This window comes from Nylanderia fulva, unplaced genomic scaffold (assembly GCF_048542155.1).
Source record: "Nylanderia fulva isolate GAGA-0341 unplaced genomic scaffold, ASM4854215v1 Scaffold869, whole genome shotgun sequence".
NCBI lineage: Eukaryota > Metazoa > Arthropoda > Insecta > Hymenoptera > Formicidae > Nylanderia > Nylanderia fulva.
In genome coordinates this window covers 1-13067 of record NW_028190992.1, presented here as the reverse complement: position 1 = coordinate 13067, position 13067 = coordinate 1, and the positions used below count along the sequence as shown (strand labels likewise).

The 13067-nt window shown below is 42.1% G+C and overlaps 2 protein-coding genes across 2 annotated transcripts; both read right to left on the bottom strand.

The window, feature by feature from the left end:
* Positions 1 to 5561: 5561 nt before the first annotated feature.
* LOC114930871 (uncharacterized) lies at positions 5562 to 7814 on the bottom strand. Its single transcript, XM_029302728.2, has one exon. The coding sequence runs from the start codon at positions 7812 to 7814 to the stop codon at positions 5562 to 5564; it is 2253 nt and encodes a 750-aa protein (XP_029158561.2).
* A 59-nt stretch (positions 7815 to 7873) lies between these two features.
* Positions 7874 to 9292, bottom strand: LOC146719780 (uncharacterized). The gene has a single exon (XM_085489526.1). The coding sequence runs from the start codon at positions 9290 to 9292 to the stop codon at positions 7874 to 7876; it is 1419 nt and encodes a 472-aa protein (XP_085345652.1).
* Between the last annotated feature and the right edge of the window lie 3775 nt (positions 9293 to 13067).

Below are 13067 nucleotides of genomic sequence, written 5' to 3'. Positions count from 1 at the left end.
CTAATCACGCTGGAACCTTAGGGCATTCAGCGCGATTCCAAGGCAAAAAAGAGATGGGAGACAAATCCACAAGATACATTGAAACCTTAGGGCATTCAATGTCTTGCAATGAAGAGCATATTACCAAGAGTCGGGAGACCCCGGTAATGGGAGATGAAATTTCTAATTCCGTCGATTGTGCGAGAACCCTAGGGCTTTTCTCGACGAACGACAATTTTACTAACTCCAATCGACCACACGCTGTCGAACAACTTTTAAGACTTGAACATTTAAATCCTGAAGAAATTGATCATGTCAGGTCAATTCTTACTAAGCATTCAGATAGATTCCATCTGCCTAACGAACCTTTAGGAACTACAAACGCGACTCAACACTACATTCCAACTATTAACGAAATTCCTATACACAATAAACAATACAGGTTTCCTTCTGTCCATAAAGAAGAAATTGATTAACGAAAAAACTATAGGAGACGCCTATCCTCTTCCTAATATAACAGATATACTTGATCAGTTAGGATCAGCCAAATACTTTTCAATATTTGATTTAGCTTCCGGATTTCATCAAATTTCTATGTCACCTAAAGACGCTCACAAAACAGCATTTTCTACGCCATATGGGCATTATCAATTCAAGCGCATGCCATTCGGTTTAAAAAACGCACCTGCTACTTTCCAAAGACTTATGGATAACGTATTATCGGGACTACAAGGAAACGAATTATTCGTCTATATGGACGACATTGTCATTTACGCGCGATCATTAAGAGAACACGAAATCAAATGTGAAAGATTAATGCAAAGATTACGAGACGCGAATTTACATTTACAGCCAGATAAGTGCGAATTTCTAAGGCATGAAGTAGCTTATTTAGGCCATATAATAGGCGCGAATGGAGTCAAACCAGACCCGGACAAAATAAAATCAATAATTCACTTCCCAGTTCCGAAAAATCCGAAAAACATAAAACAATTCCTCGGTTTAGCCGGATATTACCGAAGATTTATACCTAACTTTTCTAAAGTCGCGAAACCATTAACAGATTTATTGAAAAAGGATAGCATATTCAATTGGCAATTAAAACAAGTAGAAGCTTTTAACTCTTTGAAACATTCGTTATGTTCAAATCCCATTCTCCAATATCCTGATTTTACTAGACCTTTCATACTAACTACCGACGCATCAGGGTATGCCATAGGCGGAATTTTAAGTCAGGGACCGGTAAGAAAAGATCTTCCTGTCTCATATACTTCTCGAATTTTAAACACCGTGGAACAAAATTATTCAACAATTGAAAAAGAATGTCTAGCCATCATATATTGTATTAGCCACTTCAGACTCTACTTATACGGAAGACTTTTTACTATAATAACCGATCACAAACCTTTAATTTGGCTACACTCTATAAAAGATCCAACCTCCAAACTCTGGAAGTGGAAAACCAAGCTAGCGGAATATAATTACGAAATTAAATACAAAAAGGGATCACTAAATAATAATGCCGATGCTTTATCGCGAAATCCACCCACTGATTTAGTTCTACCAATATTCGCTTCAGACAATGACGAATCATCCGACGAATCCATATTTTCAAGCAGACCAGGACCTTCCGTCAGATCAATTGAAACAAATGCTTTAATCCCTTACCGCAGTAATAATATTGATAACCCTAATTATGTTAATATAACTGAAAACAATTCTGATTTAGATGATGAAAGTTCAATTTTTAATAACGATAATCACGACTATGCAAATATGTCAAATTCAAATTTAGAATACGATTACGTCGACCCAGTAATTTCAGAAACTATACCAATTATACAACCCCCTCCCGTAATTCCGAGTAAAGTAAGAATACGCGAAGTAAGAGACAACTTATTAAACCAAAAGGATAATCATGTAATTTTTATAAGTCTAGACGGAGGATCACCCTACGACAAAGGAGCCAAACTTTATTCCACTGCAAATCTTTTACCCACATACGAAAATCTCAATTTTGAAAGAGTTAATGTAAAGAAAATCAAATTAAATAATTTAATATCAATCCTGATAAGAACAAACAATCGACTGTCTATAGAACCGCAAACTGTGAAAAATTGTATACGTTTTTTATTAGACTGTGTTAACGAATTACAATTAACTTCCTTTAGCATTAGCAAAACGCATAAATTCGATGACATTCCCTGGTCATACGTTCTTAATCAATTGAAGAAATTTTTTTATGACACCCGCGTAAATATAACTATTTGCCAGAATCTAGTTGACAATCCTATTTCTGCGGAACGCGTAAAACTAATTTCAGAAAACCATGCATCAGCATGCGGTGGCCATAAAGGAGTTACGAAAACATTTAATAGACTTCAACCTCATTACTTTTGGAGTACGATGAAACAAGATATTCAAGAATTTATTAGAAAATGTCGCGAATGTCAGTTAAAGAAATTAACGCGCGGCAAAACCAAGCAACCAATGATTATTACGGATACCCCCGGGACAGCTTTCGATAAAGTTTCACTAGACATAGTAGGGCCATTTCCTATCACGAATAACGGAAATAAATATATTTTAACCATGCAAGATTTATTAACAAAATACTTCATAGCTGTACCATTAAAAGAAGCCACTTCATTAACGATAGCCGACGCTTTTACAAAAGAATTTATTTGCATTTATGGAACTCCCAAAGCTATCCTTACCGATCAAGGTACCAATTTTCTATCAACCTTAATACGCATCCTGGCTTAAATACTCACAAGGTTAGACTATGTCTAATGTGCTTTGCTGTGGTACACTTCGCTACTGTGTTCTTCCCTCTGAGTCTGAAGATCTGAGGAGCCTCGGTACCTCGGTCTGAAATGGCGGCTATGTCTCGTTGTCTTCGGAACCCCGTAGTAATGGCTGGTTAGCTGACTGTTGTTAGAAGTACTGAACTTGACTGTGCTGGCGGAACAACTTTCGGCGAATCACTGCCGTTCCGTGCCGGGTGCAGGGTTTATATACCGTAAAATGTGGCTCGCTCCTCCCATCGGGTGATGAGGCTAATCCAATGGTAAGAGAGATATGCCGGGGAAGTACTGGAGACAATCTGTTCCTGGTAGAGATTGCGACGGTTAAGTCCCGGAGAGATGGCTTCTCAGTAGCGATAGCGGTGTTCCTTTGATGACTCATCGCTAGCGATTTTCAACCGTCTTTTATTCTCGGTAGTGATAGCGGTGTTTTTTTGATGACTCATCGCTATGCTCTCCGACTTTCCTTATCGTATTCTTAGTAGCGATAGCGGTGCTTCTTTGGTGACTCACCGCTATGCGGCTTGCAACGGGCCTTCCTTATCTTATTCTTGGTAGTGATATTTCTTAACGGTCCTTCTATAATGGTTTGCAGGTTGCAACGTGTTTCAGCGTTGCATCATGCATTGCATCATGCTTCTGGAATGTAACGATTCTCAACCGTCTTTCTAGAACCTTCTAGAATCTTCTAGATGTTTCTTGAGAGTAAAGCCGAGTTCACATAATAAAGCGGGTTTCATACCTAATTACTACTTTACAAACGATATCTATATATTTTAGGTATTATTCTTTAGAATATGTCTATTCTTTTTGCGATTTAAATAAAACGTATTACTTCGTAAATTTTTGTTATGGATTAAAATAATCATGATAGACAAGTAAAATTTATCAATTTACATTTGTTGCGAACGCGCGGCTTGAACCGTGGTCCGACGCGAAGCTGCGGCGAACGAGCATGCTCGGCCTTTTTAGGGCCGCGTCTCGCGCGCCGCCTCTCAAATCCTTCACCCGTTTTTTTTTTTTTTTATTGGAAAGAAATCATAGGAATCTCATGAGAGATGTGATGGATGGACAATAGGATAATTGTTGAGTGGACTGTATCTTAATAGGGTGATCGCGCACCCATGTGTGCGCTGAGATTGATGATTTACGTAAGAAGCCGAATTGAAAAGAAGTCTTGAAGTTGATGAACAAAAACAGATCAATTTATTATTTCACATGTCAGAAAGTCACCTGGACTTGACACAAACAAATCAAAGAAAAAAAGAACAAAAACTCGATATGAGAATCGAAAGCGTTTGCTGTACACGTTTCGAAGCTCGCGATCACAAAAGAAAAAACTGTTTGTTCGATATCGACACCAATGTTTTTTGTCGCAAGAGAAAACAATGTCTTATTTGAAAGTCACGATCGCGAATCGTACAACAACAAATTTGTCCTCTTGTGGACGACCGTTATAATTTATCGAACACGCGCACATATGATTTGACGCGACTTAATAATTGTCTTCAATTATGTGACATTCAATCCTCCAGCAGGATCCGAATATTCGTAATGTTCGATCACGTGCATTTATATGCAATTAACTATCACACAGAATCCTCCAGAAGGATTCGAATATTCGCAGGAGTCGATCACGTGTACGCAGCGTGCACAATACGACGGCGAGTTCGTCGCGACGGCGTACTACGACAATTGTGAGAGAGAGCGCGGGAGAGAGAGAGAGAGAACGAGCGAGAGAGAGAATGCACGACATGCATTCACCGATACGCGAATATCGCAGTGAATCCTCCAGCAGGATCCGAATACTCGTAATGTTCGATCACGTGCACGTAGCATGCACGAGACAATGGCGAATTCGTCGCGAGAACGTGTATGTTGCGTCGCGAACGAGATCCGATTACCCGTTAACTCTTCACTCTCGATATGTCACACAATACCGCGCAAATCTGTTCGTATTTGTCGCGATAATACATTCACGCACTTATTACACCGTAACGCGAATTCTTTGGTCTGACTTGCGACCAACGCCGGCTCTCTCTCCGCGACGACTGTCCCCGACGGAATGCTACCCTCATCGATCACGCTATCGACCGCCTGATCGCGAGGGGTACACGCGGAACGCGCTAATTGGCCGAAAATTTGCTTCCGCGGCGCTTCCCGCGGTGCGTGCCGCGAGGTGCTGCCGTGTTAGGCCCGCGGCAATTGCTTTCACTTAAATTCTCGACTGATCCGTGAATTTTCGTTCGATCGAGCGCGGCAAATTTTTCTCAATCCTAAACATACCGCCCGCTTCGAAATTTGAATTTCGAAACTACTCGATCTCGCGGTATACCTTACACAAGGATGCATCGTTCACTCCCATGTGAGTGAGGTTTGCTAAATGAAAACTAATTGCGTGTGATTGTTCGTCACGATTGATCCCATGCAATATATAAGATACTGAGATGTAACTTCTGATTACGCTCAGATCGCACTAAAGTGAAATTGTAGACCTGAAACGGCTGACAATATTGACTTAAAGTTGACTTCTAAAGATCACTGTTGTTATCGCGGACGGATTTTAACATTTAACGCAGATCGCGTAAACAACAGTATCCGCTGTTCGTACTAATTCGCACGACCTTAAACTTAGGATTGCAAGCGCCGCCCGCCTTGGCGACTTTACTTGCACGCTTTGACTTAACTAATGAACATAAACTTGACTTACTTGCTACATAAATTATAACGTAATTAGAATTAGAATCGTATAATTAACTTACACTAGAATTATCGCTAATTGCTTGACACTCGAGGTTGATCCTCGATGGAATCGTCAGAATCAACGTCGATTGGAAGCACACATAACTTAGTTATGGGACGCTTATATTCCGAGTTCGCTGTTTTGACGGAAACTACTCGAATTAATCCGTCAGAGCCTGGTTGACAGTGGATTACGCGTCCGAGTTCCCATTTGCAAGGAGGAAGAAGAGGATTTTGAATCAGAACCATGGAACCGATATGGATAAGTGACTTTGCCTTTCGCCACTTAGTTCGCTGTTGAAGCGTGTTAATATAGTCGGCGTGCCAATGCTTCCAAAAACGCTCCGTGATCTGTCGCAACAACTGCCACCGTGACAGTCTGTTTTCATTGATTTGCAGAACAGAAGGTTCTGGATTGATTGTGTTTGCCGATCCAATCAAAAAGTGACCCGGAGTGAGCACTTCAAAATCGTCAATCGAATCAGTCAATGGGCACAGGGGCCTTGAATTTAAGCATGCTTCAACTTTACAAAGCACGGTAGTAAGTTCCTCGAAAGTGAGGGTGTGATTTCCTAATATCCTACGAAGGTGGTATTTAACGCTTTTGACCCCTGCCTCCCACAATCCACCGAAGTGTGGAGCATGGGGAGGGATAAAACTCCATGTGATGTTATCTGACACGATAAAGTTGAGAAAGTTAACATCGCTTTGAGCGTCTCGATACGCTTGCGACAACTCCTTGTCTGCTCCTGCGAACGTAGTACCATTGTCCGAGTACATGACCTCTGGTAATCCACGTCGCGCACAAAATCTTTGAAAAGCGTTAAGAAAGGCAGCAGTCGAGTAATCACTAACCAGTTCGAGATGAATAGCGCGTGTGGCTAAACAAATAAAGAGTGCTATGTAGGCCTTTCGCGAGGTAATTCCTCGGCCGGCTGAAGCACGTGTAAAGACTGGTCCGGCATAGTCGACACCGCTATGTAGAAACGCTCGAGAGGGCGCCGAAACACGACTTGTAGGTAGCTGGCCCATCAGCTGACTAGCTACTTGAGCCTTTTCTCTTGTACACGGAACACATTTATAAATAACCGACTTTACTAGACTTCTTGCTCTCAAAATCCAAAACTCTTGTCTAAGTTTTGAAAGAGTGGATTGAAGACCGGCATGGAGAGATACAACATGCGTATAACGGATGATCATGGTAGTGATCGTATGGTTGGCTAATAAGATTGGATGCTTGGACTGGAAAGATAATGACGAGTGTTCTAATCGCCCCCCAACGCGAATTAGACCGTCAGAATCCAGGAACGGATTTAATGAGAGAATTGGACTGTGAGTAGGCAACGGTTTGTTTGACTTTAAATTATGGAGCTCGTTTTCGAATAGTTCTAACTGAATGAAGTTCAGCCAGAAGTTTCGTGCTTCGTTGAATTCAACTGTAGTAAGAGCGTGATATTGAGACTTGTTGTTCGATCCTATTGTGTGTTTCTTTCTACACTTCCTTATGAAACGGTAAATGTAGGCGGTAATACGTATTAATTTTGGCCACCATGAATATCGAGTAGTGAGATTCCACGGTTCATTAGCGTTCACTTGATGCACTTGATACGGTTTTTCTTCTAACTGTGTTTCGTCTATCGGCGTTATTGTGAATGTGGGCCAATCATCCTGTTTAAGACTCAACCATGAAGGTCCGCGCCACCAAATGTCGAAGGCGCTTAATTCTGTGCCGAGTAAACCGCGAGATGCACAGTCAGCGGGATTTTCATGTGTACTGACATGATGCCAAATGCCATCAGCTACTCGTGTTTGAATCTCTGTTACGCGATGCGAGACGAAAGTTTTCCAATGAGATGGGTGCTTGTTTAACCAAGCAAGCACAATACTCGAATCTGTCCAACAATGGACTGGCATTTTCGTGAAATGAAGAGATTTTCTGATGAATTCAATTAGGCGCGCTAATAAGACCGCAGCTGACAATTCTAATCGAGGAATTGTCAGCGGTTTGATAGGCGCGACTTTGGATCGCCCAGCGAGGAGCGAAACAGTTGTATGACCGGATAATGTTGTGACTCTCAAAGAAACTACTGCGGCGTAAGCTACTTGGGAAGCATCCGCGAAACCGTGTAACTCGATGCTCTTGGTATCTGAATCGCATCCAATCCAGCGACTAAGTTTTATGCTTTTGATGTAAGGAAGTGATTTATAAATCACGCTCCATTGTAAAAGGAGATCTTCTGAGAGATTGTCGTCCCAGCCTACTTTGTGTCGCCATAATTTCTGCATAAAAACTTTCGCTTTGAGAACCACGGGTGTGACCCATCCAAGTGGATCGAATATTCTGGCTATGGTAGAGAGAATCGTTCGTTTGTAGAAGGGAGAGTCTGTGGTAATTCAATTTGAAACTGGAAACAATCGTGCGTCGGATTCCAAAAAATACCGAGAACCTTCAGATTGTTGTCAGTCTCGAATAATTTAAGCTGTGCGAGCCCGTGATGATCCGATGAAATATCTGAGAGCAACTCCGGTTTGTTACTCGCCCATTTGCGAAGATCGAATCCACCGCGTTTCAACAATTTGCAAACTTGATCTCGAGTCTGTTTAAGGAGAGGCATATCTTCGGCCCCAAACAGCACGTCGTCCACATAGACGTTCTCGCTTAAAACCGCAGATGCTAGTGGAAACGAGCTTCCTTCATCATCGTTTAACTGATTAATGACTCGAAGAGCTAAAAACGGTGCTGAAGCCGTACCGTATGTTACCGTAAGGAGTTGATGTTCTTGAATATTCGAATTTTCATCTATCCATAGGATGCGTTGATAATCTCTATCTCGCGAGTCGACCAATATTTGTCTATACATTTTCGCTATGTCTGCGGAGTAAACGTATTTGTGCTGTTGCCAACGTAATAAAACCGATTGCAGATCTAACTGTAGTTTAGGCCCAGTAAACATGTGAGAATTGAGCGAGGTACCGTTAGAGGTTGTGCATGAGGCGTCAAATACGACTCTCAACCGAGTTGTCGAACTAGTCTCTCGAATGACCGGATGATGAGGGATGTACACGACTTGTGAATTTACTGAATCCACCGGTGCGATTACTTTCATATGATTCAACTGTGCGTATTCGCTCATGAATTCAGCATACTCCTGCTTAATCGCAGGTTGATTATTAATTCTCCGAAGTAACGACGAAAGCCGACGCGCGGCTATTTCGCGAGATTCACCGATTTCGATGGGTGGGCCGTTTCGAAACGGCAGACGCACGATATATCTCCCATCCGATGTTCTCGAATGCGTTTGTTTGAAATGTTTTTCGCATTGTTCGTCATCTGGGGACATTTCAATTGATTGAGGTGTTTCTTCTGCCTCCCAGAATTTAGACAATTGATTTTCGAGAGAACAACAATGAGCGACAACACTGTAACGTTGATTTAACTGAGCTGATTGCACGACGCGACTCGCATCCTCAACAGGCGGAATTACGAGAGTTGAAGTTACCACATGAGAGGGTTGTGTCACGTGATTCGGGATAGAGGTTGTTCCGGATAGGATCCATCCGAAATGCGATTCAATTGCACCTGGTTGACCGAGCGGTCCGTTACGTACGTGAACGAGTACGTGATTATATAAATCGAATCCTATTATGAGATCAATCGGTGTTGATCCGGTAGGATCATCGTCAGCCAATTCCAGATTGGAAATATGTTTCCAATCTTGCGATTGCGAAGCGTTTCTGGGAGCATACCTCGTTAATGCCTTCATAATATAGGCAACCGTTGTGAAACCTTGGTTTCGATTTTTTGCGAGGAGTGATGTGAATCAGAGCCGCAGATCGGCATGTACCGGTGTCAGCGCAGCTTATTCCCGACGTTGAAGTAAGCGTTCGTATACGCTTGAGACGTAATATTTGAGCAACGCGCTCCGTCACAAACGTGAGCTCTGATCCACCGTCAATCAAGGCTCTGACAACCAATGAGCGTCCAGAAGGCGCCTGCAAATTCACCTTTGCAGTAGATAAGACAACAGGAGTCGGCGCAGTTGTCATTGTAACTGATGAGAGTGCCGTAACGTTAGGCACGTTGTCGATGACGTCATTCGCGTTTGACGTATTGTTCGCATTTGTAACTTGTTGCAATGAGTCCGAATCGAGATGAATCATAGAATGATGTCGTTTATTACATGTTCGACATGTGAAATTACTTTGACAATTGATCGACATGTGTTTATCACTCAAACAATTAAAACATCGTCGAAATTTCTTAACCAATTCGCGTCGCTGAATCGGACTCTTTGCTACAAATTGCGGACATTTTGAGAGAATGTGCGATTGCTTGCACATTGAACACACTGTATTAGATGACGCAGTCGCTGTTGCGCTAGTCACTTTCGCATGTAACTTAGTCTTGTCGTTATCGCGAGGGTGAAGTTCCTCTAACGCGAGAGCACGCGACGAAATAAATTTTAATACTTCTTTGTATGTTGGCGGATTTTCGATATCGCTCGTTTTTAACTTCCACGCACGGCGCGTGGCGGGATCAAACTTCTGAGAGAGAAAATAACTAACATGTCGCTGACTATATCGTCCGGCGAACGATTAAGACGTTGCAATGTTGAGATCGCTTGTTCGGCTTTATCGGCGTAAGGCGTGAAGCTCGACAGCTGACTCACGAATCATTTTCGGAAGATTATACAATTCGAAATGTGAGTCTCAATTAATCGCGCTTATTTTCAAAACGCGCTGTTAATGCTTTCCACGCAAACGAAAGTTATCCGCGGTGACTTTAATACCTGATATCGCATCGCGAGCTGAGCCTGTTAAACTTGACACTAAAAAATGCATGCGACTGAAGTTCGATAATTCGCGATTGTCGATAATAAGCGATTGAAACCGATCGCGAAAAGTCTCCACGTCCTCAATCCTTACCTGGTGAACGGCGGCAATTTGATGGGAGGAAGATGTTGACCGAATAGAATGACGCAGAGTCTGTATGCGCGGAACGAACGTTGAAAGAGGGTTTCACGACTTAACGGACTGGAACCAGCTCCTCCAAAACCCGTTCATGTAGTCCATACCTGCCTGATAGGGGCCCCCTCGGGAAGGCAAAGTCTTTTTTTTTTGAGTAGTAAATTTGAAATTTTGCTTCTCGTCAGGAACAAGCTGCGCGGGGTCCCCTGATTGCGAAACACTTGGGTTTCCACGTTTCTTTTAAGTTTCGCCCCTTTTTCGCGCGAATTTGGCGGCCGGGCGGGTGACCGACCGACCCTTTCCTTAAAATGCGAGAGCTGGGAGAAAACTGAATAGAAAGCGTTTTTTTAAATTTCCCAGAGCTTTTTCCCTTTTGGGAACACTAAATTTTAAAATCACCTGAGGTTTCCCGACCTAATTTTAAATAAAATAGTCCTTTTAAAAACCGAGCTTCACCCCTCTTTGAATCCCCCATGATAGCTTTTTGATGAGGGGTCCGATTTAAATGACTTGCAATGTCACGGGGGGTTTTTTTTACTTGATTTTTTTTTTCATTTTTCATTCGCCCCCACCAATCTCAACTCCGGCTCGAAGGACCAGATGTTGCGAAACGCGCGGCTTGAACCGTGGGTCCGACGCGAAGCTGCAGGCGAACGGAGCATGCTCGCCTTTTTAGGGGCCGCGTCTCGCGCGCCGCCTCTCAAAATCCTTCACCCGTTTTTTTTTGTTTTTTTATTGGAAAGAAATCATAGGAATCTCATGAGAGATGTGATGGATGGACAATAGGATATTGTTGAGGGACTGTATCTTAATAGGGTGATCGCGCACCCATGTGTGCGCTGAGATTGATGATTTACGTAGGAAGCCGAATTGAAAAGAAGTCTTGAAGTTGAATGAACAAAAACAGATCAATTTATTATTTCACATGTCAGAAAGTCACCTGGACTTGACAACAAACAAAATCAAAGAAAAAAAGAACAAAACTCGATATGAGAAATCGAAAGCGTTTGCGGACACGTTTCGAAGCTCGCGATTACAAAAAGAAAAACTGTTTGTTCGATATCGACACCAATGTTTTTTTGTCGCAAGAGAAAACAATGTCTTATTTGAAAAGTCACGATCGCGATCGTACAACAAACAAATTTTGTCCTCTTGTGGACGACCGTTATAATTTATCGAACACGCGCACAGATGATTTGACGCGACTTAATAATTGTCTTCAATTATTGACATTCAAGTCCTCCAGCAGGAATCCGAATATTTCGTAATGTTCGATCACGTGCATTTAATATGCCATGAACTATCACACAGAATCCTCCAGAAGGATTCGAATATTCGGCAGGAGTCGATCACGTGTACTCAGCGTGCACAATACGACGGCGAGTTCGTCGCGACGGCAGTACTACGACAATTGTGGCGGAGAGAACGCGGGGAGAGGAGAGGGAAAGGGAAAAGGAGAACGAGCGGAGAAAAGAAAACACACATGCATTCCCGATCGGGGGAATACCCCAGTTTTAAAACCTCAGCAGACCGAAAAAAATCGTTGTTTTGATTTACGTCACGTACATGCCCGAGACAAAGGCCCATTTTTTCGCGAAAACTTGGGAAAGTTGCGTCGCGAAAAAGGAAATTTCCCATTACCCTAAACTCTTCACTCTCATATGTCCCCCAATACCCGCAAATCTTTTTCTTATTTGTCGCGAAATACTTTTACGCACTTATTTACACCGTAAAGCGAATTCCCCTTTTGGGCTGACCCTTGGGGACCAACGCCGCTCTCCTTTCCGCGAAACTTTTCCGACGGAAAGCTACCCTCATCGATCACGCATCGACCGCCTGAAAACGCGAGGGGGGACACGCGAAAAGCCTAATTTTCCCAAAAATTTTGCTTCCGCGGCGCTTTCCCCCCCCGGGCGTTCCGCGAAAGGGGCTGCCGTTTTAGGCCCCCCCGGCAATTGCTTCACTTAAATTCCCCGAAATGATCCGTGAATTTTTTTTTCGAAACCGGGGCGCGCAAATTTTTTTTCAATCCTAAACCACATTTTTTTTTTTTCATAGTTTATGGGAATTGATAGTACCCCGCTCCGGAACGGATTCTAATTTTTTCCTATATTTATATCCATCATTTGGAAATCGCGGGTGGAGGTTAAAACTTATCATTTTTTCTTTAATCCAAAAAGTTTATATTAAAAATTTATAGATAACTCGCGTCCCGAAAGGATTTTTATTTTTTTTCCTATTTTATTCTATCTTTTTGGGAAAACGCGATGGAGGGTTAAAACTTACAATTTTTATTTACATTCCATAGTTTTATGTAAAAGATAGATAATTTGCGTCCCGGAACGAATTTCTAATTTTTTTTAATATTTTATTCATCATTAAATTGTGATGGACCAATAAAACTATCATTTACATTCCAATTCATTTTTTTATATGCCCAATTGATAGATACTCGCGTCAAGAACGGGTTTTTTAAATTTTCCTAAAAATTTTTTATCTATCATTTGGAAATCGCATGGGGGTTTAAACTTTCATTTAAAATTTAATCCTAGTTTCATGTAAATTTATGGA

Coding starts and splice junctions, on each gene's coding strand:
- LOC146719780 (XM_085489526.1), bottom strand. CDS start 9,292: ATGAAGGCATTAACGAGGTATGCTCCCAGAAACGCTTCGCAATCGCAA.
- LOC114930871 (XM_029302728.2), bottom strand. CDS start 7,814: ATGCAGAAATTATGGCGACACAAAGTAGGCTGGGACGACAATCTCTCA.